The 27739-nt window shown below is 42.0% G+C and overlaps 1 protein-coding gene across 1 annotated transcript; it reads left to right on the top strand.

The window, feature by feature from the left end:
* The first annotated feature begins 94 nt into the window (after positions 1-94).
* kcnk9 (potassium channel, subfamily K, member 9) lies at positions 95-27597 on the top strand. Its single transcript, XM_023811889.2, has 2 exons — positions 95-1861; positions 25763-27597. The coding sequence occupies exons 1-2, from the start codon at positions 1279-1281 to the stop codon at positions 26602-26604; spliced, it is 1425 nt and encodes a 474-aa protein (XP_023667657.1). The 5' UTR covers positions 95-1278; the 3' UTR covers positions 26605-27597.
* The last annotated feature ends 142 nt before the right edge of the window (positions 27598-27739 follow it).

Here is a 27739-nt window from a genome sequence, read left to right as displayed (position 1 = left end):
TATTTTAATATGTACATAAGTGGGAGTGTCTGATCTGGGGAGGGGGCGATGGAGGCTCCGGGAGCGCCAGGGATACCTAGGGGAGGCGGGCGGATCACGGCGACCGCGTCCGGCAGGAGAAACTAACAAGGATGCGGCTTATAATAGAAATATACACTCAACACCAGTCGGAATGACCTCTCTCGCAACTGACAGCCCTTTAAGGAAGATAAACTGCAGTGCTTTAAAATGACCAGTTAAAGAACACAAACGCTGTACCTGGACTATTACGTTTTTTTTTTTCTAAGTGCCTCGGAAAAAAGTAACATTATTCCAGAATTTGAGGGCATCACTATCAATAGCAGAGAAACAAAGCGATCCCTGGGTAATTTTGGTATTAGGGCGTATTCTTTTCCAAACTAAAAGCCTGACTAGACACTGTTGAATGCAACCAACGGGAGCCTGCATGAGAAATGCCGTGGAGTCTCTGAAGTCTCCGTTTCGACCTTGTTTTGTGCATTTTTCCAGGTTTCTTCGAGTCCAGCTGGTCTTTGCACGCCGTTACATGGACCTTGGGTACAGCGAATATCTAAAAGGACGTCAAGGCAGTCCGCTGAAAGGCAAAATGATTGACTTGCAATGGGGCTTGTTTAAAATGTTCACATCCGCGTCACTCTGTCCTATATTTTATTTAATCTATATTTTCGAGGCAGGCGACCTTTAGGTAAGAATTGAAAACGAACGACGGCATATTTTATCAATGTGTCTGTTGCCTGATTCCCTGATTCCAGTTTAACTGTGTTTGATCAGTTAAGCCCCACAGCGACTATCTGGAAAATCGCACAATTCGCCCCCGGTTTTCAGCGCGACGCTCCTTCACTCACCGTATCACCTTGAGAATAAGTATATACTTTTCCAGATCATCAGCATATGGAAATCGTCCTGCCTGTTTGTTATAAATGAAGTTCATTTAACTTATCCAAAAAACGAAAAGACATTTAAAAAATAGGAAAAGCCCGCTTCAATGCAATAAACAGGTTGCTGTTTAAAACTGGAACTTAGGAAAAATGTACAAAGGTGCCCTTTCTGTCGAGCCTTCTTACGCCGTTAATACATCTCACAACCTCATCAGGATGGCGCTGGAAAAATCTGAAAAAACTCGTTTAAAGATGAGAGTGAATACATAATTATTATAATATAAAAGACCAAGTTGCCATAATTATTTGTTTCAGCCCTTTATTAGTTCTCGGCGTTTCTCTTGCACTCGGACAACCCAGGAAATCTCGTCGCTGCTTGTTGATGGCACTACGCACCGGGAGGACTTGGTTTGGCCAGATCTTGCGCAGAGTCTCTCGGCTGCAGGGCACCTGGTCCCGGAGATCGAGCAGTCTCCTGTGTCTCTCTTCCAACCAGGAACAGGATCCGGGAGGCTGCAACAGGGACCACAAGCGTTGCTCCGGCGTCCATCACACCCACCACCATCAGCACCATACTCCCTGTCAAACCGGTTCAGATCGCTGTCAGAGCTTTCCCAAGTGCTGCGCCTTCCTGGAGGATCCGAGGGGACATGAACCCCTCACTCACCGGTTCCTGGTGGCCATGAAGCGGCAGAACGTGCGGACCTTGTCTCTGATTGTATGCACGTTCACCTACCTGCTGGTCGGGGCTGCGGTCTTTGATGCCCTGGAGTCGGATTTTGAAATGAGGGAGAAGGAGCAGCTGGAGGCCGAGGAGAAACGTCTCCAAGGGAAATATAACATAAGCGAGGACGATTATCGGAAACTGGAGACGATCATCATGGAGGCCGAACCCCACAGAGCAGGGGTTCAGTGGAAATTCGCTGGCTCGTTTTATTTTGCAATTACGGTCATTACAACTATCGGTAAGTTTGCACTTAAAGTTTTCCAGCCCATAGTAACTTGTGCTTTGCTTGAATACTTTTGTATTATATTAGTAAAGTTCTTTTGGCGTTTGTTAAACACATACAGTAGTCAAAGACACACGAGACAAACAATAGCCAAAGAAGACCTAAAATTTTGTATAAACAGTGCTCGAAGTAGTAATTCAATGTTCAGCAACATGTTGATAGAACAAGTGCCTTTACATCTTCCGAGAGCAACACGTATGTAGCCTGCAGCCTTCTGTTCTTGTTTTCCTACCCGCAATGTCACATATAATAATCATTTAGTAAATATATATTATAAATTGATATGGGAAATGTAATGGAAAAGCTGACAGAATGAGTCGTATATATAGCTTATTGCCACGTGTCGGACAGCCTACATATTTTAGGTCTCCTATCATCTATAAGCGAAAGACATCCAAGCGTGAAAGATAAACGCTTGCTTTCAATATTTGTTTTCTGCATTGGATGCATAATTTGTAAAGCTTGAACCGAAGTTTAAGGCTGGATAAATGCTTGGTACATCTGACTCACTTGAACAGCGTTACTGGGGATGGAGACGTATACATAAGGTTTATTACGCAGTCACACCAAGCGCCCCTTTGTCCGCTTTTCGCAGTCTCTGCTCGTGAATGCAAAATTTACAAGAAGCATAGGCACCCAGTGTGAATCTTTTCATATGATCATAAATGTTCGTAATCTGTTTTCTTGTCACTCGTAACCAGTACCCAGATAATTTCACATCTATCGGTTATTTATTGATGTTAATTTCTATTTTGAAGCTAAGTGCTAAACTCTGTTCATATTTGTAAAATATGTTTTTACCGTAAATGCCCATGATTGGTTTTATCACGCGTTAATCGTGGAGTGTAACATGTAAGGTGCAGACGGGTTTTTATAGCGTTCAAAGCCAGCGCACCCAGCTCAGCTCAAAAGCGTGGTGCTGAAGAACAGCTCCAACAAAAAAACCTACCAGGGAAAGCCGTACAGATTTAGACCAACTGCTGAAATATCACTCACCCCATGCAGAAGCTACGTTAAAAGCAACAGCGCTAGTAGTTCAAACAAGGACATACGTGTTCTGTACTCATTGCATTGCATTACTACTAAACATCAATAGTACGCTTTTCGTTTTTCAGACCACACTCCCTGATGTATGCTGGGTTTGTTAATGTGAATCATTCCCGAGAACAAAAGTACCTATATATCCATAACTTGTTGATTTATTTCACCTTTGTAGGTTTTTAGAAGTACAGTGGCATTTTTAGCTAAACAAAATGCATATTATAGTCATCTGTTAATTCATAAAAAGCACTGTACATTAAGAGGTATATATTAGACCTGAATGTACAGGAGAGTTTTACCCATAGTTAATCGTGTTTTTCTCTCTCTTTTTGTAATATTTCTCTATTCAGCCATTCTTATGAACTTTCGACTTTGCAATGCTATTCATTTTGTAGCATCAACGTTTAAATTCATTTCACAATGTCTCAATTTTCTTGTTACCGTTTCTTGGAAAAGTGGAATGTACACACACACACACACACACACACACACACACACATACACACACACACGTTTCTTCATTCATTTGATACAGCCTGCAAACTGAATTCCATCCTGCCTTGATCTATACCAGAAAGACTGACAGCTAACAGTTAATTGATAGTTAACTCACCATCTATTTTTTCTCTTCTTCAAAGGCAAATAGTAATAAAGTGGATTTCGGGATTTTTTTTAGATGATTGCTGGAAAATGTGATGAAGACCTTTACATTTTGACGTGTTTCTCGGCACATGCCTTTTTCTAAAGACTGATGTTGTGATAGATACGTGACTGCAATGTCATTCCAGCTTCACGCTCGCTATCCATCGGTGCTTGAGACAGGATTACTGGGGCCAAAGGAGGAAATAGGCCGAGATACTTCACTGAAGCGCTTTTATACACAGAATGCCTCGTATCTTTAGCGATCATAATTGGAGCATAAATTCCTGTTGCTATTTCCTAATACAGGCTGCTGCTCTGAAGAGATTAAGGGGCTCACAAGAGCGTTAAACTCTGTCAAAGTAATCAAAAAATTAAAGAATCTGTAATATAGAATGATCTTTTCTGTTTACATTATAGGTACCATTGTAATATTAAACTACAAATTATCCACACAATTACGCACTTGTGAATTTTAGGAAGGAACTACAGTAAAATCAATATAGAATGAAGGATTCAAAATGAACCGCTAAGTTAATCGGTTATTGAATGTTGTGTCTAAGTAATACGAGAAATAATGATTTACGTTATATTCAGGTAACGAATATAAACCCAAACTGAAAATATAATTATTCATTGATTCAGTTAGTTTAGATCATTTGGGGCATCATTTTACTCTTTACTCTATTTTTACTATTTGTGGGAAACAGTAAAACTGCATAGAATACCAGGCATGATATTAAATTTGCATCTTTATTCAGCTCTAGCAGAGGGGTTTGGCACCGTCCTCATAAGAGTTTGCTCCTGAGTTATACTGTGGGCGGCTCGTTTGCTTGGTCTCTCACCTATACGCACAGTGGTGACACCTCTGCATTACACGGGGGAAGTTATTTTAAAATGGTATCATAAATAAACCTTAACAAAATTCAGCGGGAATGTTTAGCAGACCTCGTGTTTCTGATACGGAACCTTTGGTTTAACAGATAAGTTCCGCTTATAAGCAGAAGGTTTGTCACTGAGCAGGTGCTGTGACTTTACGTACTGTGGTTTTAAGATGGAAGTATATTTTGCTGTGTTTTCTGATTGATTGTTTTCTGTATCGGAATGATGTAACAAAAGAAGAACTTCAAAGACGGCTGTGCTGAGTCTCAGCATCTGTCTCGATCTGAATAGATGGTTGTTTTCGGCTTTGCTCTCAGGTGAATCTCACTCAGGTGAGCGGGAGCGCTGCGGGAAAAGGGTGACAATCTGTGCTTTTTCAGTCTATTTGACAGAGGTTTCTGGTGTCATTTCCCGTATTGAAATTACACACCAACACAGTTTAGTCACAACTGAGGTTTCAGTCAAAAGTGAATAAGCGAATGTCATTTGCATCCTTATATTCTTTTATTGTAAAGGGCTTTGTTTCAATTTGTGTATCTGGCGGTGCGATGGTCTTTTTTTGTTATAGCTACTATTGCCTGCATTTCTCAACTTTCAATAGCACTTTCAAAACTAGACGTGCGGAATGCTAGCTTTCAACAAACAACAACAACAACAATAATTGCGCGTAGCAAGTAAGAGCCTCCTTTTCAAAATATGAGGATTTTTTTTGATGTATATATCTATACAGTCATTAGCATATTAACATATTGTTTGCATGTACATGACATGCTTTGTTCAGGCTGGGAAACTGCGCAGCCGGAGATGAATTTATTCAGCCGGACCTCTGTTTTATGCAGCTATCGCAGTGTTGCGTTTTAATGAACTGAGCGCGTCTGAATAGCATTGCATCAGCTTGCTGTTAAAGTAACGTTTTGGTAGAAATGGATGGATTTTCATCTTTATCTTCCAACAGAGGACGTAGCGCTCCTGTTTCTCAAAACAGGGCCAATTGTTTAATTTTCTCACCCTCCCTGTGGTCCTGTTCTTAGAGTCTGAAGAACTCGCTCCAAACTAAATTCAAAAACTGTCCTTACTGGGAGCTAGGATTGTTTTTCATAATTTATTCCTTTGTATTTCTTTTGTCTTGTTAAAATATCTTTACCATTCAGTGATGCTAAATTGACCCCTTTTGGGTGTATGTCTTGCATACCATACTATGATGCATATTTGACGTCATGTGGTCATGTGAAAGCCAATGTGCAGTACTGTGTAAACAGTCGTCCTATTGTTGGCCTACCGAATCAGCAAGGGCTCACTGCTTTGAGAGCAGAATAGCCATCTCCTCCACTGTTTTTCGAAAGGGGGGGGGGGGGGAACTGGGACAGTTGGACTAATGTTCAAGGGGAGGGACTGTATGTACAAGCTTTTTGGGCCAACCTGAGACCTTTGTTCCATGGACTATTCAAAAACAATTTGGATCAGGTTTAAAGCATTCAGCATTTAATGGTTTTAATGAACACAGCATTTATAAGCTCAGTGAATATTTCCCCTTGAAGTATACATGCAAAAGTAATCTTTCTGAGACAAAGAGATTGGTTTTAATCTAATGGTGATAGGCAGAAATTTTCTGAAATATATCAGCTGCTTCATTGTTTATTTGATGACAGCCTATTAAAACTTCTAACACATTCATATCAGAGAAGTTGTTATTGTATGAACCTTGGTAATGTGTAATAACTGAGCATTATTACCAAATAAGCAAAAAACAATAGCTGTTATTTAGTGCTAGGATTAAATAAGCTTTGCTAAATATGTGAAACTGAATTTTGCAAGAAGAATTCAGCTGTGAAGACAAAGCCTAAAATAATTCCTGTTATTATAATTGCAAAGTAATTCAATAATTCCAGTTATTATAAATTCCGGATGACATACAAAAACTCTCACAATAATTACAGCAACATGCAGTGTTGAGAATGTTTGTTTCTTGTGTTCAGGACTGAAATAAAAACAACATGACACGTGAACAACGGTTTTATGAAAATTTACGTCAGTTTAAAGAATTGCAACAGGCAGCGTTCAAACTGAGATTTAGTAATGCAGGAGAGAGACCCTGAAACACCATACAGTTGGGGGATAATAAGTACTTTGAAAACAGCTGTGTGATGCCCTGCAGCCCGTGATTCATCTTGGTCTGTTTGAGGTTGCACATTTTCTAAAGACTGACATTTCATATTGTAATCAGGCCATTTATTACTGCTGACTCACACTAGACTAAGGTTGTAAATGTTAATTTGTGGTAGTTGGCGTGTATAAAAGGTGACACAGGGATGAGGATACTGATATAAAGGGGGAGAGAGAGAGAGAGAGAGAGAGAGGGAGGGATGCTACAGGGGTTTGTCGCTTCGTTATCGTCGGGAAGAAAATCCACTGAGAGTGACAGGCGGGCAAATGAAAGGCAACCCTTAAGGTTCTTGGAAGAGAGGAAGCCGCAGCATAACAGGAGTCAGGCGCTGGAAGATGCCACAGGGCCGTGCAGCGCTTGCGTGCGCTGAGAGGTGCAACTTGGCCTCCTTCTTTAGCTTCGACAGCCGAGTGTGTCCAGGTCCCGTCGTCTTGGCGATGAATCCCTTCCACTGCCCAGGCCCAGGTCACCTGCACGGGGACAGTTTGCTGAGGATCACTTTGTTCCGGCCTGTTGTCCTTGGTGTGTCGGTCCGCTCTGTGCTGGAGGGCCTCAGATTCCGGCCAGGGGATGGGGGAGCTTATGGGAGGGGGTGAGTGGGGCAGCTGAAAGCGGGGCTCGCGGTGGGTCTGGACCCGGTCCTGAAGATGGCTTGGATTCCCGGCTCCATACATACTTCTGGCACATTCTCCTGTGGATTCCTTCATACCTGCACTGTTTTGCCACATAGGCAAAATATTTCTTAGGAATATTTCCAGCTGCAAAACAATCGAAGAAGACATGCATGTACATTGAAATTCAGGGCTGAGCTTTGGAGTATATATATATGGTACAGCTCACTATTTCAGACTGGAGCAGGGAGAGATTCCTGTTTTTCTGTTACACTCTTCGTGCTGGTGAAAAGACACAGAAGCTTACATAAACAGACGTCATACTCAAAAACCCCTCAAACTCTTACATGTAGAAAATATGAAGCATGAACTTTTTCTTGCGGCAGAAAGCTCTGATGGAGAGTGGCTGCCTCCGTCGGAGGCAGATCTGCGAGCCGCTGGGCGCCATAAACCTTTGTGACCAAAGGCTGACCTGTTTGCAGACGGGCTGCATGTCTCCCCAGTGAAGCATCACCTGCCCCGTGTGTGTATTTTTTTTTTTTCCGTGATTTTGCCATCTGTCACACACTGTGTTGGAGCTTCATCATTTACTTAATGCATTCTTCTGTTACTTGTTTACTCTTCCTTTCCCTTGGAAGGAGGACATCATTTTCTGGAATTTTCCCCAGCACCGGTTCAGAATCACCACTCATTCAGTGTGTCAATACCCTTCTTTATAAGCCTATAGATCTCTACATCAGTTTTATTACCAAATTCCTCGGCAATGGTAGATTATTTGACATTATGTAAAAAACTCTGTCTTTCTGTTAATGTAAGTGTACTATACAATTAATGAGTCAGGGTTTATGAATCCACTGCCCAAATTACATTATACTGCTGCTGGCCCTCCATCCATCCATCCATCCATCCATCCATCCATCGTCCATAACTGCTCATCCAGCATAGGGTTATGATACAGCTGCAGATAGCACAGGTCCCCCAGACAGGATGCCAAATCCATCACACGTATAAACACACACAATCCCAAGCCGTGTTACTCACTGAACCAACGTCTCATCTAAAAGCTTTGTTGTTTATCGATAGCCTGAAGCGGCTGTTGTGCAAGTCAGTCTTTGCTGAGTCTTATGTATCAGACGGGTGTTAGACAGGTAATACAAGCTAAATAGTGGTAACACTCATCTAGATCATTATCGGAACTAATAATGAACACTATGTCTCCCTAGTTGAAGTTGTGGACCTTTCTGTGTGAAGTCTTCACTTACTAGGATATCAATTTTGTCAACAAGTCTTTTTAGATGTCTGTATTGCAGCTCACTATGTTCTCAGCTGCAGAATAAACCTACCATGTTGAAAAGTTTAAATAATTTAATTAGAGTATGATTTTAGAGTTATCGTTTTATCCTTTAAGTCTCAGTAAGTCTCAGACATTTATTTTAAAAGAGAGCAAACAATAATGCTTTATACTTACATGTAGACCAGGCCTTGTTAAAATGTATGGTTCCTCTTTGGCCACTTTACTGTTGCCATTGGAAGAGCGTATGTTCATTTTGTGTATTGTTCTAATTGTTCCAGCAAATCAGGAGAACAAAACAGCTCAGTAGCTGGAGATCAAAGCAGACGAGGATGTCTTCTGTTTCAGAGCCTGACCATTTTCAATCTGCTTCTCCATGTAGTTTGAGAGCTCACACGAGCATCGACCATGATGATAAAAACTCTGGCTGAGAATGTGCCAGACTCCACAGCAACTCTGAAGCATAAAATAGGTCAGCATGCATTTCCTCAGGTCCTGGGTTGGTAATATCTAAAGCCCAGAGATATGGGGTGATGATTGACAATAATCTACTCGGAAGGGAACCTAAGCCTCTGTCCTCTGTCCAGTAAGACGGCAGTCTTTGTCTGTGATTGACGCCTGTCTGTGTTTGAAGCAGTTTATAGCCGTGTCCTCTTTCATCTTCTCTTATGACAGAAGTGGGACTCTGACGACTCTTATTTGTAAAGATTTTACTACCCAATTTCAGTGCTAATGTTTTTTTTGGTAACTCTTTCTATGAATGCTATGTCTGTAACACATTCATAACATATTACAATGCATTCATAAGGCATTATAAACATGGTTATATTTATAGAAAGGTATATCACATTATAGCCATGGTTATTATGCATTATGAAAGCTCTATGAAGCTCACATCTATAATGCACTATGGATAACTTCATAATGCAGTACAAAGCATCCTTAATCCATTGTTATGCTCCATGAAGGTATCTATAGTGCATCATTGATTAGAGCTTCATTGGAGCTTATGAAGTATTATAATCAGCACTACAATGCCTTATGACTGTTAATAGAAGATGCTGTACTTTAATTCTTATACAGACCATTATGATGCATTATGAAGGTATCTGTAATGCATTATAGATGATAGCATTAAGTAGTGTTACCTTTTTTTCTGTCCATTGTGAAGCCTGCAGCACACTATGTTTATATGTCTGATAAATACCAAACCCTCCTTAGCAAGACAAATCCTAGGTAGTTAGAGGCTTTTTTGGACCAGACCAAGGCTGTCAGATGTGCTGCAGGTGTGGAGTGAGATTGAACTGGTGACTCACAGTGGTGTGAGACATAAGCAATGAAGAAGGTCAATAGTCTTTAGAGATCCTGAAGTCTGCTGCGCTGATCTTTTTTGGCACTCAGTTTACAACAATTTACTAAGTGGGATAAGGCCTGAGACACTCTGTCCAAATTCATTTAGGTAATGACATGTTTTTTGTTCCAGTATATTTATATCGTTCGTCATGTGGGATGATTACTGTGAAATCACTTTCTCCAGATTTATTTAGTGTTTCCCAAACAATATATAATCTCTTGCATACTCAACATTTTCTCACACTCTCATACATAATTTTGAGGTATGAATTAAACGAGTGCCTCGTTTTCACTGAAAAGCCAGCACGTGAAAAATAACACGCAGACTCCTTAATATAGTGCCGAGTTGTGGACTTGGCAATCTCATTAAAAGCATGTGATGAATTGTGTTGACGGTGGTTATTATTTGACCACATACTCAACACGTAGCGAAATGCAATCCTTGATTGGGTTAAGTGTTGTAAAAAAAAAAGCAGTCCCTAGACTTACAAAGTAGCTGTACCCTGGAGTCTAGACAGAATATTTTGAAAGACTATAAATTATATTTCTGTACTGCAGATTCCAATATAAGCGGAACCTGAACCAGAACTTCCCATTTTGATATAAACCCAGCAATCTGCAGAAAATAAAATAAACTAATGAGACAATTAAGGATTTGGATAGACCATAAACTAGGGAAGTATCTGGGACCTGCCGAAGTTGTCAATACGGAATTATTATGTATTATTAGTATGTATTACGTCAATTGCAGTTCCAGGTCCATTTGATTTCACATACATATCCCCTAAAATATGTGATGTATTTCTAACATGTGAAGTAATTTTGAGGATTGGCCTATATTCAACGCAAGAAGTTACATCAGAAGATATGCAAATTGACTCATTGATACTAAGCTTGTCCACACTTTGAGGCATTTTATTTGCCAGTATGAGTCTAAATGTCACATCCATCATGCTGGAATTTCCCATTTAAGCCCTAGAAATGAAGTAGAAGACTAATAAAAGTTTAATTTTTCACACACACAGACACATTTAAACATGCCACTTAAATACCAGATCTGTGTGTATAGACACACACACACACACACACACAAACACACACATTGTTAAATTAATGTAAAATGAAAAAAACATTTTTTATCATGGGTAATTTCACTTATCAGTCATATATACATTGCACCCAAGCAGGAAAACATATCATATTAAATATATAAAATATTTAACATGAAATCATTAATGGGGTGGCATGGTGGTGCAGTGGTTAGTACTGTTGCCTCACACCTCTGGGGCCTGGGTTCGAGTCTCTGCCTGGGTTACATGTGTGTGGGGTTTGCATGTTCCCCCCATGTCATCATGGGGTTTTCTCTGGGTACTCCAGTTCCTCCACTATCCAAAGGCATGTTGAGGCTTATCAGAGTTACTACATTGCCCATAGGTGTGTGAGTGTGCCCTGCAATGGGCTGGTTCCCCACCTTGTGCCCATAGGTTGCAGAATAGGCTCCAAACCCCCTGTAACCCAGAGGGTTAAGTGGTCTGCTGCACAGATGATGGATGAAACCATTAAATATTCACAGATCAGAAATCTTGTGTTTTTCTTGAAAACACAAAAAGGATCATTTCCACCTCCATTTTCTAGGTTTACTTACTTGCTGTTTCTTGTGTCTAGTGTTGAGTCATTTCGCTGAAATTGCATTTGTGAAGCAGAGGTAAAGGGCCCCACAATGTACAATTTTTCAAACAAAAGCCAATGCAATGTTCGTTTAGATTAGTAAAAAGTCTTTTCGTTTACCTTCACAGTGGCCAGCTCACCCTATTATATCTGCAGTTGCTTCTTTCAGAATAAAAAAAAAACATCTCACCTGCTCCAGGGACATCGCTAAAAATTTTCGCCCCCATGAAAGTATATCAGACTGGGCAACCCAGTCCAGACCAATCCAGCTGTTGTCCAAATTTCTGTCATTCTGGGGCTCTTGGAATCATCCTAACTTTCCCCTGCCTTACGGCGCCCCTGCCTGCTAGTATTTGAATTTTTAAGACAGTATAAAAATAAAAATGAATGAGATTCAGCTTGTGGCTTTTACACTGCTGGCCACAAGTGGTTTATTGATCCATGAACTTCATTTCTCCTGTACTCTGACCAAGGTGAGAATCACAGTAGCTGGTTCTGCTATCGTCTACTTCATCCTGCGTGTCCCCAGCACCATCCGGTGAATCACAGTAGCTGCGCTCTGCTATCGTCTACTTTGTCCTGCGTGTGCCCAGCACCATCCGGCGAATCACAATAGCTGCGCTCTTCTGTCGTCTACTTCGTCCTGCGTGTGCCCAGCACCATCCGGCGAATCACAGTAGCTGCGCTCTGCTATCATGTACTTCGTCCTGCGTGTGCCCAGCACCATCCGGCGAATCACAGTATCTGCGCTCTGCTATCGTCTACTTCGTCCTGCGTGTGCCCAGCACCATCCGTAGAATCACAGTATCTGCGCTCTGCTATCGTCTACTTCGTCTTGCGTGTGCCCAGCACCATCCGGCTTCCCCCGTTACCCAGGTATCACTGGGTTTTGGCCTTGTTGCTTTCTGCCTCCCGATATTCCCTGATGCCTCCTGCCGAATAGCTGTCCGTTTGCACTTTCGTTTGGGCAGCGATGCGGAGTTGTGGAGAGCATCAGAGGTTAGCGAGTCATGGAGCCCCAGAGTTTTCTCACGAGGTAAAGTGGAACAGGCCAAAATCGAAGACGACAGACGAGTGATGTGGGCACGTCGCATGGCAGAGGAAGACGAGGAGAGCGAGGAAACAGAATGGTTTACCGTGGAGCTCTTGAAACAGAGAAGGTGAAAGAGAGTCGATGCCGTCAGAGTCAGGTGGTGGCTGACTCTCAGCCTCTCCATGAAGGTGCCTCCTCAGAGGGTAATGTCTCGGATTTTCAAGAGCTCCTTCACTATCAATTTCATACAGAATGCAATCGAAACGCTTGCTGTGAAACTCGCTCACAGCAATATGGTAGGCTTGCTTTGTGGAGAATTACCCTTTTCTCTGTCTGTTCACCTCATTTTATATCCTGGCTCAAATATTCCTCTTGCATATAAAAAATGCTTGGGATGAAATGAAAATGTACAGTTCTATTTAAAGAAACCACTTTTATTGAATAGTAATGGGACACCAATTGGTTAAAGGTCATGTTATTATAGTAGTTCTGTCTGATTTTGAGTATTCATGATTTCCCTGCTGTAACACAGTCGATTTTTGCCAGTCTGAAGATGAATAGCACTCTGTAATGTATGTTGCTTTTTTCAGTTTCATTATAGCAGTTTTTGCAGTGGACCTCACAGTTTCAGGGAGAAAGGAAACGGTATAAGAAATGCTACATTACCATCGAGCACAAGGGAAGAAAACAGGAGCTGTAGCGGTTGAAGCCTCAACTGATGGTTGTTCGTTCGAGTCCCTACTTTTGTATCATTAAGAAAGGTTCTTAACCTGAATACCTCACACTACAAAAATATACTGGTGTGAAACAAGCAGATGTCGTAAGGTGGAGACAGTCTCGGTTAATTAACTACATGCAAATGAATATTGCTTGAAAGCCAAAAATCTGTTGCTCACTTCCTGAACACAGCGCAGGCCTTTGAGTTGGGCAGCTGGGCTTCAAGGCTGCATCGGCCGGGCAGGGAGGGGGTTAAAACAGGGCTGTGTGGTGAGCTGGAGCTAAAGCTGGTGTGCCTGTAGCCTGTAATCAGATATGCGCACAGCCAGACCACTGCACAGAAAAATTAGCCTTTGAGGTTACCTTATTTATTTTCCCAGAGTGATGTCCTGGAGGCTTGTTGTATGTCCTTGAGGCCTGTAAAGTTCTAAAAAAAAAAAACACTGAGCTGATGCTCTACAAAGGCAATGTTTTGCACAATGAGCACAAACTGTCTGTAGGGCAGAGACGATGGAGGGAACAGTTCAGAGAACATTGGACTTACAGTGCCACCTGCTGTTGGTTTCTGGTTGTGGAATGAAATGTATACATTATCTATCAAATTGTTTTTTTTTTTTACGTTTCTTTTGTTTAGTGATGCCTGTCATATGCTGGTGTCTATGCCCTGCAGTGTAGTGTTATCCCCTTAAGGCATCCTTGTTGTTGGGCAATTTTCCTCCAGGAACAGGCCCCAGAAACTCTGTATTGAATATGCTGCTTGAAAATAGATGGGTGGGTGGATGGATGGATGGACAATATTTAACAGTAAGAGGTAGAGCAGAGCAGCCACATTGATTTTTTTTCTCCAAAGGTTATCCAAATGACTTACTTTAGTGTAAATATTTTACTATTGTACTCCTTCTAACTAAGAACTTAAAATATGCTTCCACTGACCTGTCCTCTTGGGAAATGCATGCAAAATTACGCTGTGAAGAGAAGTAGAGGATTGAACTAGAGTCCCTTCTAAGGTCTTATCAAAGCTGATTAGGCCAGGGAACTCATGTCCAATAGGAAGGAAGATTGGCCAAAGTTAAAAATCTCTGTGATGTTTATTGGCGTTAGGGTCAGCGGGACAGGACTGAGTACTGAGCCATGAATAGACCTGTCAAGTTTCCTGCCTTGATTTCTGTCTAGGTGTTAAGTGAGAAAAGAACACTTAACAATGTGACACTATTTTACACTGATTTATAATGAATGAAGTAATGGAAGCAATCAGCATCATCATGATGAACATCATCCTGACTACAGTCTGGAAGCCAGTCACTGGGCGGAATGACAGCACAGAAGACAGATGGATGGACGATGACCACAGCCATTTCAGTTAGCAAAATGCAAGTGACTTAGGGGTTTGGGGGGGGGGGGGGGGGACATGATTATTGGGGGAGGTTAAACAACCCCCTCACCCCCCCGTAATTTATGCCCATGGTTCAGGGTACATTCATAGAAATCTACCCAAACAGGGCAAATTCTTACCCTGTGAAATAAACGCGATATTCTACATATTCTGCAGCTCGTCTGTTAACAGTGCACGGTAAAGGGGATTATCCTGAGCAATATGTGGGGTCCAAATGGCTGCTACTTACTTTTGAACAGGTAGCCGTACGAAGAGCGGTGCAGGTGTTTGGATCACGCTTGACCCGTGGTAGGTTGCTTTAACATGAAATTGCTTCCAGCATTTAGACAGACCCTCACAGCTTTAGATGATAACCTCTGTCCTAATATCTTCAGCAATCAAACTGGATAAAACACTGTTGAAGTTGAAAAGTTGCTATATAACCCAATGGTAATCTAAGGGGGTTGTTGCTCTCCTATATGTGCACGGATACAGGTTGTTTGACTCCCTGCCTGGCAGAAGTTCCCCATTGCTCAATGCAGCCTAAGAGCCTTAGAGCAGAATGGCAGGGGCAACTGAGGGGCAACGAAGATAAATGAGCAGAGCGGCAGAGACCAAAGGGCTCCTGTGCCCGGGAGAGTGTGTGATAGCGCCCAGCTAAATCACCTGACCCGTAGGACCCGTGCACGGTGTCACACAGCTTACATCATCAGTTTGGCGCGGCTGTAGTCGCCGGGACAGACCCATGTAATGTTTAACGCGCCAGGCGGAGTTAAGAGCGCAGCGTAATCGACGGTTACCAGGAGTCGTGCCGCTAATCTGCGCTGCCCTCCTCTGGAAGGGGGATTAACCTGAGAGAAAGCGAAGCTCACATTACTCCTCAATACGGAAAAAAAAAAAACAATAAGCACTGACACGGAGCTAGTTGTAGCGTCTCGGAGGAGGTGGTGCACTAATTCTGGTTGCTTAGCAGCACTCGGTACATAGTGAGGCAGAGAATGTTATTAGGTACAAGAGCTGCCTCGTGTTCACTTGAGGAAAGCGAAGGAACAAAACGATCGCTACAAAAGGAAAAATAAACAGCTCTGATTGGCGCGGCAAGTCGTACCCGGGCACAATTAATTTTGCTCATTTCAAGTGTTCTGCTCTACAAATGAAAGTTAATTAATGTGTGGATTGTCCAGTAGAGAAACTACCTACACAATGACAGAGAAGCTCAAAGTGGCTAAGAATTAGAGTTTCATTTTCTACTTTGCTTAACTGTGTCTTTGGACCCTACAATGTAAGACACCTAACTGACAGTGTCTCTTGCCAAACTGGACCCACCAAGGGGAGTAACCTCAACCATCGTGTGGTTCTGCAGTGTCCTGGGGCATGACAGGTGAGGACCGTTATTGATGTGTGTACACAACCCCTGTGCACACAATTATCCCCTAGGAACCAGGGAGTGTAGAAGTGGTTTTCGTACCATGGACAGATTGCCAAGTCCTCTTTCTTTGGTCGCCCCTACAGGCCATTTCATGTTGGTTTGTAAGTCAGTCGTCTCAACAGAGGCAAAGCTTCCTCCTAGCTACACCAGCAAATTAGGGAATCCTCTTTCCAGTGTCAGATTAGCTTCTCGTTAGGGTTACACATCATTGATTGTTGGGTTGAGTTTCGTTCCTTTGATTACATCCAATGAGCCAGGGCCTTTTAGACCCTTTTAATATCACTAATTCAATATAATGACTCACAAATTAATCATAAATTGCAGAGACTGAACAAGATAAAATGGAAAGATTAAGAGGTAAAGTAGATCATCCATCCTGCAAGATCTCCTTCTGTACGCAATGACCATTTCAGAGACAGAAGCCCAAGTCACACGATCATATATGATCATGTTTAGGTTTCCGCAGTATTTTTATAATCCAAATACTTATGTGCGAGGTTTCTTCTTTATCACACGGCACAGTCCCTTAGAGAAAGAAAGAAAGCCGTCTCTCTCATCACATCGGCACGCATTTATTAAAGAATCACATTAACATCTGTTATGTGGATACAATCTTCATTCTGGGCGAAAAAGTAGTGTAGTTGGTTTGCATGATGTCAAAATATATAGTAAAGAACTGTTTAAGAGCTGTTAATTGAATAAACACAGACATGGATATTCGGTGACGAGCTTGCCATCACCTACGTATGGTAAATAAGCGAAATGGAGAATAAGATGGGGTAGGCGAAACGGGAATTTCCCTGTGAGGGATCAACAAAGTGTCATCATCATCATCATCATTATTATTATTATTCATTAAAAATACATAGAAATGCCATAAAATAAGGTTATTTTTTTGTAAAACCAGCAGTGTTTTCCACCTGTACTTCACTGTAGTGTTTTGGCTAAGAGCTAAGTGAGCCACAAGACAGCAATATGGCTCATGCAGAAGCAGAACGACTTCGGAATGATACAGAGAGTGTCCTGATCCCTCCTCTGGAGCCCATGAGGGGGACTTTGCACTGGCTGCTCTGACAGGCAGCCTGACCTGTCAGCAATTCAGGCAGTGAAGTCACAGGGCAGGACACAGGCTACTCTCACTGAGCTTTCATCCCAAGCTCCTACAGTATAATGTCAGGCCGTGTTGCAGTTAGTGTCCGTTAGTGTCATTAATGCTCTTCCGAAAATTACAGTCGGCTTGACCTTTGAAATAGTCGTACCAAAAAGCCCTTCTGCTGGCCATGCCTTGCTCCACCTTGGAGTAATTAAGCATGCTGTGTACATGAATAAAGTAATAGGCCAGCAAGGGGGGGTGTAAATTAACCCAGGTGCTTGTGCAAATATAGCCAGGGGGCATACGGTCACAGACATATAAGAATATTCTTTTCTGCTAATAACGCAAAGGAGTGCCTGAGTTTAACCTGAAGGTGCGCATAATCTTGACTGTCATCTGTCCATCCATCGATTATAGCTGCTTACCCAGTACTGGGTGGCCGTGAGCTCAGGGCCCACCCCACGAAACACAGGGCAGGGACCACCGCAGGCGGGCTGCTCTATGGACAGGAACAGGAGATTTGTATGTCATTTTGTTCTTACTTAACCAGCGTACCATAATATCCTGTTTTTTTCTGGTTTTAAGAGTCCAATTCAATAGGGACAATTTTGTTGAAAGATTAATCAATTTTTTTTCCCTGCATCTCTATTCCAGGTCTCATTTAACAAAAATGGAGTGACAATCTACTGATTTCTCCTTCCTAATAATGAGATCCTGTAATGTGTTTATCGATGCAGTCAATAATGGCCCTGAATATAATCTAGTAAATTCTCCATTTAGGCATTTAAGTTTCTACAATAGATATTATGTACTGTATTGTGTTCCTTTGTTATTTTTAACTTTGTCATGTTTTAGCTACAGTTGCATAATTATAATCTAAAGCTTTACCAATCAGAACTAAACAGGACAAAAATGTGAATTGGAACTGAACCGTAATGTAAATGGGACCCTTTATACTTAGATAAAACGTTTTTGACGCAGTATTAAATGAAATTACACACTTTATAATTATAATAACATGCATATAGTAATATATAAACTACTTTAGCTTTCACCACTGTTGCTCAATAGGATTATTTTTACATAAACAACTCATGAATAGCAGCTATGTGAAGAATTCACAATCATTAACAGCATGCCTATAAGCTTTTCGAAATATGCAGAGGAGATTGCTTGTATGACAAACACTTCAGCACTCTGAAAAGGCGAGCGTCTGTGGGCCCTTGTATGCGATTACATTTTAGACATTATTAATTTCCCCTCGCACGCAGACACACCTGAGGAGTGCGCAATGCTCGGTTCCCTTGACAACCGCAGAATGGGATTATAATATCAGGACGCATACAATAAGGGAACCAGACACAAGGCCTGCGATGGAAACTTCAGTGTTGATCCACAACATCAAACACGCTGTGGAGGACAGGAAATAGAAACAGACCTAAATGGGACCATAATTACCCCACCCGCTGAGCACATTAGGAGCACAGAAATTGTAAATCGAGTTACCTACCATTACTTAAATTCAGCTTTCATGTATCATTGTGGGATTATACCTCTACATGCACTAAACATTCTACCTCTAAAATTACGTAAATATCGAAATAATTATTAATCATTTTTTCTTTGAATAAATATAGTGGTAGGTATTCAGTCCCATATTTATATTATGCAGCTACATACCTATTACGTCTGTTATGCTGATACCTACCGTACGTGAGGCCTATGCATGGGCATGAATCAGGAAGCAGGACTTCGGGGTTAGCAAGACTGTTTGGAACTGTTGGAATTAAAGTAGTCCAGACTAAAAGTAAGTGTTTGAAGATAACGTCAGTTTAAACTGGGATACCTTAAATCCAACAAGTTATCTAGCTAACCAACAAATCTCGCTTTGTGATGCAGGCCACTCGTTCATGTGATACTTTCTGATTTATTATCTGTTATTTAGAAATGCAAAAGTTCTTCGGGATTCTTTACTATCTGAATTGCCACCTGTCCCGGTTTTCCCGGGATTATTCTCCTTTTTGAGCAACTGTCCCGGAAAAATGCTATTCTTTCTCGGGACACAAACTGTCTCTGTTTTTTTGTGGAAATGTCTAATTTAGAATTTCGTAGTTTCAAATAAAACCTCACTTATTTTCCTTCTACCGCTGTTTGTTTTCTTCTTTGTCATGCTTATATATCAAATCCTGTATCAGTAAATTGTTTAAAACTGGTATAAAAACAGCGACGACTGGATTGTCTGTACTTTAATTTGATTGGTAGCATAAATATGAAGCTTAACTTGTTACCTAGCAACTGCGCGGAATGTCGGTCTGCCGCGCGCGTCTACATCCACGTCAAAAAAAATAAAGGCGATTTCATTGTACAACTCAGATGGGACGAAGAGAGAAAACTTTTCTGAGTGGATAAGAGACAACCAAAGAGACTTGGGAGATATTGCACAAAGCAGAATTTCCCAGTTAGCTGGATAACTTAAGCAAAACGTGAAAACTGACCAATAGGAGGAGAGATAAGCGACCTTCTTATTGGACAATCCTTATATTCGTCTTAAAGATATCTGGCTAATGAAAAAGAGTGCTTTGTAGAATACCCCCTCCCCGTTCTCCGTCACTCGTGTTTCGTATCCATCCAAATTTTCAATTAAATATTAAGGAAAGGCAGGTTAAATGATCATGCTTGGAGTGTAAAGCATTCATTGTGAAACAGCAGGGACTTATGCAGGCAGCAGAAAGGAATGAGAGATACATGGAAATGAGGTGAGAAATGTCAGTGTTAGGTTGTCCAAATTCATTATGTAAAAAGGTTGTTTCTAATTTATTATGATACGTATAATAATGTTCTCATTGCTAAAGGGAGTATACCCTCGGACATATTAGGTAGACAATATGTATGTACTCATTAAAGCAAAAAAATCTAACGTCGAAAGGGACAGCAGCAGACCAAGGAGACATATATAGCTAGAGGTCCCAACCCCCTCCCCCCCAAAAAAAGTCAAGAGTGTCCCGGTTTTTCACAAATCAACGGTGGCAACCCTATTTACCATGCTAAAGAAATTGTAACAGCAGTAAGTAAAATGGCACTGTGCTCTCTTACATTACTGTCAGAACATAATCTGTTACACTCGGAGATGTCGGAAGTAGGGGGACGCGTCCCACCAAATATCGGCAGACGCCCCTCTTCCTTCCCAAAAAATCAATAAGGGCGCATTCCTGTCTTTTATTATGCATATGCGTGTTGCTGAGGCCGATTCGCCGCACATGCGGAGCGTTAGGACCAAACACATACCTAATGGAGATTGTAGTTATGTATTAGACAGAATCATTTCATCATATAGGCCTAGACCAGTTATTTTTATATGTTTTTGTGAAACTGTACCCTTAACCGTGTTAGTCTTTAAAATCTTTCTAAATCACGTCCTTTTACGATGTGTCCACCGCCGGGGCAGATTCGGTCCCCCCAATGTGAAACTCCTCTGACACCACTACTGTACTTGTATGTCAGACCGCGATAGCAGGGGTTTGTTAATAATGCACCGTCATGCATGTGGGTGGTCACCTCGCTGGGCTCCTGAGAGGAGCAGGCCAGTCTTCACCATGAAATGGCAGCTCAGCCAGTAGGAAATGCAGACACAGACCAATATTCTTGTACGAGAGCTACACGAACTGAGCGAATGCAGCGGCCCTATAGTCTCCCGGACGAACAGCATTAGTCACCGAACCTCAGTATGAAATCCTGCCGTCTCAGTCAAGTCGGGGCTGCTAATGAAATACAACTTTTCGCTTAATTACCGATGTCAAAATAATTAATTAAATTATAATTACTCGGCAGGAATCGTATAAATTCTACAGGAACCAGAAACCATAATAATCAATAATAATTATCCTGCTTAATGAGTCTGCGACGAAATTGTCTAGAGATTTTTGTTAATTGTAAAAAAAAGAAGAAAGAAATAGAATTATTTTAATAGGGAAGTGCGGGGGCTTAACGGGGGGCGTCGAAGTGTGTCACACAGGAAATCTGTACAACGTTAACTGTGTTTTGTGTTCCTCAAAAATTCAGTACACGGTAGCAGTTTAAAATAACCTGAAAAGTAGACTGAGGATGAAACATCAGTGAGCCACAGAAGGGATAATTAAGATCTTAGGTAGAAAAACATCATTAACATAATCAATGGAGATGAGGAGAAAATAAAACAGAAAATTGTTTCCATTTATGTTGAAATGATCCTGCTTTAATTCAGGGGAAATGTAATGAAAACCCGACTGTGGATTTATTTATTTTTTTCCGGGATGGTACCGTGAACAACAAATAAATAATGTTTAGGATTAATATTCCCTGACAAAAATACTTCTAAAAAGACTTCCATGTAACGATGTTTCCAGTAGCCTATAAATGAAAATAAATTCTAAAAAATTAGAAAAATACTTTTGAAAACACAATTCCTGTTTTTTTTTTTTATGGATTCCCGGATGAACTAAAGAGTGAATTCATAAGACGGTAAGATCAATTGCAGCGCAGTGTGTACCGTAACACTGGGGGTCTCGTCGGCCGGGGTGCGGATTCCGCCTTCCACGACCCCTGGCTGCTGCCCCCATGGCTCACGGTGCCACCCTGAGGCCATGGCATGAACTCAACCGTGCAACCGAAGGATGTGACTATAGAGCAAAACGTGATCCGAATCTGAGTTCCACTGCTCATGCCTTTCATCCAGTTTCCTACAGATCATTTATTGCAAAGGCGTATGGCACGCTTTGAGTTTGGTCAAACCTTTGGATTGTATAATGACTGACACACATAAACAAAATCAGTGTAAATATTAAGTGATTTCTCCTTTGGGATCGTTTTGCTGTTAAGCAATTTATGAATCAAGCACAGCAATTATACGGCAAACAAGCCATCGAATGTGGATAGGGGAAGCGACCCCTCACAGCCCCTCTGGGTATCTCCCCTCGTCTGCCAATCACGGCGTCAGGAAGCTGATTTCCCCGGGGAGCGCGGCGTCGCGAATTTCTTAGGCAGTAGAAAATAAAATTAATAACGGCGCACGCAGAAGCCACCGGCGCATAACTCAGATCGCTCCGTCAGGCTGCAGCTGAACCGCCGCCAGCCCGTGCACTTTATCTACGGTGGGGGAATTCACCGCCTTCAATTAGCGTGTGAAGGAAGGGGGCGGTGACGCAACGGCGACCCCGAAAGGGCCCGGTAAATACTGCGCCGGAACCCGTCACAGAAATAATTCTGCTGGAGTCACAAGAGCCTGTTTTCTTTGTGTCGGTTCTGGCTGTATTAAAACATCCCTTTACTAAATGATCAGGGTCTGATGTTTCAGTTGTTTACTGGAATACCTTAAACGCCAGAGACAAAAACAAAGAAATACACAAAGGCCTCGTGATACTGTATAAATGGATAAATGATTATAAGATGAATGGATGGATGGAAAGCCAGGGTAGGATTCCAACCCACAGCCTTGCAAGTGAGATAGTGTGCTCAGCTTCCCGAGAAACACATGTATCCAAACTGATGTTAAGTAAACTGTCAGTTTCCTATCAGCTTGAAGCTTACTTTTCTTTGTACTATTTAAGTTAATCAAAGTCCAGCGTTTTGATGTATGACTTTTGAACAGAGAGTAGCCTACGCCATCCTTCTGAATGGTATGGAAATCAGAAAGTGCTTCAAAAAACATGACTTCAAACTGTTCCATTTGACATGGTGTCTGAATTGATGCTAGAATATGAAGAAAAAAAACAACAAACCATGGTTGTACAAAGATGTGTGACAGGCAAATTAAAAGTATGTGTCTGCATCCCTAGGTAGATGGCATGAGGCTCACTAAGACTGCAAATATGGAGCGGAAATTTGCCACATGTTGGATTAATAATACATCTCACTTTATTAGCACCGAAGGGCTGAAAAAGATTGGGAAATGAAATATGAGTTAATAAATATATCATGAATTGAAGGAATGCTCTGTATAAAATTCTTCTTGATGCTGAAGTTTTGTGATTTTTAAAAATGATTTTAATTTTTTTTTACTTTCTTACTTTTAATTTGTGGAAAGTGAAAATATGTGGTATTTTGTCAAGATGGCATCCTGAAATGCAGTGGTCTGCATACACTCAAGAAAACATATATTGGCTATGCAGTGGTGGCTCAGTGAATAGTGCTATGTATTCATTCCACTCAGGGTGAGCTTTTGAATTTTACCTCTGGTGTGTGTGTGTGTGTGTGTGTGTGTGTGTGTGTGTGTGTGTGTGTGTGTGTGTGTGTGTGTGTGTGTGTGTGTGTGTGATGGAGGGGGCATGTACACTTATATGGATAAAAGTATTGGGACACCAGGCCATTACACCTACAGGAACATTTATGCCATCCCACTCTCAATCCATAGGCATCAATATGGAGTTGGTCCCCCCTTAGCAACTATAACAGCTTCCACTCTTTTGAGAAAACTTTCCACAAGATTTTGGAGTGTGTCTGTAGAAATTTCTGCCCATTCATCCCAGAAGAGGATTTGTGAGGTCAGGCGCTGATGTTTAACATGAAGACCTGGCTCACGATCTGGAGTTGAGGTCAGGGCTCTGTGTTGGCCAGTCAGATTCTTCCACACCAAACTCACTCAACCATGTCTTTATGGACCTTGCTTTGTGCACTGGGGCACAGTCATGCTGGAACAGAAAAGGGCCTTCCCCAAACTGTTCCCACAAAGTTGGAAGCATAGAATTGTCCAAAATATCTTGATATGCTGAAGCATTAATAGTTCCTTCACTGGAACTAAGGGGCCTTGCCCAGTCCCTGAAAAACAACCCCTTACCATTATCCCTCCTCCACCAAACTTTAAAGTCGGCACAATTCAGTCAGGCAGGTAACGTTCTCCTGGCATCTGCCAAACCCAGACTCATCCATCTGACTGCCAGACAGAGAAGCGTAATTCATCACTCCACAGAACAGGTTTCCACTGCTCCAAAGTTCAGTGGCAGTGTGCTTTACGCCACTCCATCCGACGATTGGCACTGCCCTTGGTGATGTAATGCTTGCATGCAGCGGCTCAGCGATAGAAGCCCATTCCATGAAGCTCCCAGTGCACAGTTTTTGTGCTGGAGTTAATGCCAGAGGAAGTTTGGAACTTCTTGTTATTGAGTCAACAGAGCGTTGGCGACTTTAACGTACTATGATCCTCAGCACTTGGCACCCCTGCTCTGGTCGTTTACGTGGTTTACCACTCCGTGGCTGGGTTTCTGTTCTTCCCAATTGCTTCCATTTTGCAATAATATCACTTACAGTCAACCATGGAATATCTAGCAGGGAAGACATTTCACGTATTGACTTATTGTAAAAGTGACATCCTATGACAATATCACTGAGCTCTTCAGAATGACCCATTCTTTCACAAATGCTTGTAAATCTGACTGCATGGCTGGGTGCTTGGTTTTATACACCTGTGGCAATGGGTCTGAATGAAACACCTGAATTCAGTGATTAAGAAGTGTGTCCCAATACTTTTGTCAGTATAGTGTATATATCCCATTGTGTGGACCATATGTTCCCACAATGTGAATAAAAACTGTCATTTTGACCTTGTGGGTGACATTTTTCCATTCCCCACAAAGGGAAACTCAGTTTTGTAAAAATTTGTGAATGCAATCAAAAACTAAAAATGCCAAAAGTCTTGTATTTTTTGTTTGATTACTTGTGGTTAAGGTTAAGTATAGGTAGAGGTTAAGCTCGTCATTTTTGGGTATAGAGTTATGCCCATATGAATGGAAAATCCCCACAATTATATGATTACAAACATGTGTGTCTGTCTGTGTCATTGTGTGTGTGTGTGTGTGTGTGTGTGTGTGTGTAGAGTGTGTATGTTCTTTCCTGCCTCGTGGGGTTTCTGCCTACAATCCAATGACATGCAGGCGAATTGGCATCTCTGATTTGCCTGCAGCATTCCAGCGATGGACCGATATCCTGTCCAAGGTGCACCCCTGCCGTGCGCTCATGCTGCCTGGATTAGGGTCCAGACCCCTCTGTGAAGCTGTCCAGGATAAGTGGTTGCAGGATGGATGGATAAATGTATGTCTTGTGCCAACCAGGAACCAGCCACACTTCCATTCCTCAAAGACTCTTTCTTTTCTATAAGCGTCCTTCCACTTTTCTTAAATATGAGGGCCAGTTTCATTATATAACCATGGTGATGTCTAAGTGAGTCAGCAGTTTGGTCTTGGATCCGAAGTCCAATTAGGCTAAGAGCTTTACTGGCTACTTTTAAACTTTCTTGTATCAATAACATCCATGATTCCAACCCCTCTAATACTCAACAAGGGAAGAAACTTCTAGCTAATTAAACATGTCCATAATCTTTGAACCCTGATAAGATAAATGGGTCATTTCAGTCTCTTGTCAGAATCTTTTTTCACACCTTTTGTAGCAGCAAAGAAGGATTAATTTCACATACTTTGTAAACAGGGCCAAGTGGACATTTGTTTCCTTGGGAATGGAGCGGAAGAGTGCAATTAGAGTAGGTGTCTCTTTGCATAGACAGACCCTAATTACCATTTGCTGCTTGTGTCCCCCATAGGCTATGGGCATGCAGCCCCGGGCACGGACGCTGGGAAGGCTTTCTGCATGTTCTACGCGGTCCTGGGCATCCCACTCACACTGGTGATGTTCCAGAGCCTGGGTGAGCGCATGAACACCTTCGTCAAGTACCTCCTGAAGCGCATCAAGAAGTGCTGCGGCATGCGGATCACGGACGTTTCCATGGAGAACATGGTGACGGTGGGCTTCTTCTCCTGCATGGGCACGCTGTGCATCGGGGCTGCCGCCTTCTCCCACTACGAGGACTGGAGCTTCTTCCAGTCGTATTACTACTGTTTCATCACATTGACTACCATAGGATTTGGGGACTTTGTGGCTCTTCAGAAGAACCGGGCCCTGCAGAGGAAGCCCCTATACGTGGCCTTCAGCTTCATGTACATCCTTGTGGGCCTGACGGTCATCGGGGCCTTCTTGAACCTGGTGGTCCTTCGCTTCCTGACCATGAACAGTGAGGACGAGCGGCGGGACGCGGAGGAGCGGGCCTCGCTGGCGGGCAACCGCAACAGCATGATCATCCACATCCAGGAGGAGTCCCAGCACGGGAGGCAGCGCTACAAGGGCGACGTGACGGACCTGCAGTCCGTCTGCTCGTGCATGTGCTACCGCTCGCACGAGTTCACCAGCCGCGTCGTCTCCCAGCAGAACTCCTTCAGCTCCCAGCTGAACCCCCAATACTTTCACTCGGTCTCCTACAAGATCGAGGAGATCTCCCCCAGCACCTTGAAGAACAGCTTCTTCCCATCTCCCGTCAGCTCGGTCTCTCCCGGCCTCCATAGCTTCACAGACAATCACCGACTAATGAAAAGGCGGAAATCGATTTGAGCCTACAATAACGTTTAGCTTTTCGATTTATAACTTAGATTCCAAATGCTGCTCCCACCAAATGTAATTTTAGCACTTTTTTTTTGGGTTCAGATACTGACACACATTAATGCGCACACGCAAAAAAAGACACACCAACACACGTTTGGTTTGCATCACTCACGGCTGAGGGATGCAAGGCATGACGCATGGATATATAAATGTCTTTTTTCGCTTTATTTTCCTTCCAGACGATTTAAAAAAAAGATCATACCTTATTATCTTACACATGCAACACATTCACCCTCCCACTTTGGACGGGTTCGAGTAATACCGTGTCATACCCACTCCTGCATCCTAAATCTTCAGTTAAAGGATGGGTGGAGGGAATTATTTTCGAAGTGCATATGTCTGTTTTACCATGACTTGAATTGATCGCAGCTGTGCGATTCCAGTGCCACAGTAGAGACAGAAATAATTTTAAAATGACTTTAAAGCATCAAGTATTATTTTCTATAAGCAATTATATTTAGAAAAAGGAGACTGGATTCTTTTACATCGATGTAATCATGCCAAAATACTAGCCAACCAGAGCATGTGCATTAAATGTCAAAAAATGGGTGTGCGATGGATATTAGAATTTATTTCAATTTATTTTTCATTTTCTAAAAGGAGATTTAATATATGGTATATGTATCTGTACATATGGTTTTTTCAGATCGTGTAAAAAGGGCAAAGGGGAAGCGTAGGTTTTTTTAAAGCTTGCCAGTTGTTGGATGCATGTACTTTATAAAATTGGTTTGCTTACTGAGAAAGAGGAAAAAAAGAATAGAAATCTAGCAGTTGAATTAAAAGTTAAAAGCAAATAACCTTGGAATGTTTTTTTTTAGAGAAATATCTTGTTTATTCTCTTTTTATTTCCCACTTTATATAATTTCGATAACTAAGGCTAGACAAAACTGTATCGCATCTTTGCTTTCTGGCTGTTGATTAAAATGTCTTATTTGTTAAAGAGACGAATGATGTGATATGGGTTATTGTAATATTTGCTCTCAGGTTTAGGATGGATGGAACTCTTTTTGCTTTCTAACACTGGAGCGACGGTATCTGGCGTTTTTGAATATTAATGCTGAGCTCTCCCGTCTGCATGACATAG

The sequence above is a fragment of the Paramormyrops kingsleyae genome, chromosome 23 (assembly GCF_048594095.1).
Source record: "Paramormyrops kingsleyae isolate MSU_618 chromosome 23, PKINGS_0.4, whole genome shotgun sequence".
NCBI classification, from domain to species: Eukaryota; Metazoa; Chordata; class Actinopteri; order Osteoglossiformes; family Mormyridae; genus Paramormyrops; species Paramormyrops kingsleyae.
This window is presented reverse-complemented; position numbering and strand designations above follow the sequence as displayed.

Bases quoted from the DNA above. Each gene is read 5' to 3' on its own strand.
- kcnk9 (XM_023811889.2), top strand. From the start codon at position 1,279: ATGGCACTACGCACCGGGAGGACTTGGTTTGGCCAGATCTTGCGCAGA. The intron at 1,862-25,762 runs GTAAGTTTGCAC...TGTCCCCCATAG, and splicing joins TACGGTCATTACAACTATCG to GCTATGGGCATGCAGCCCCG.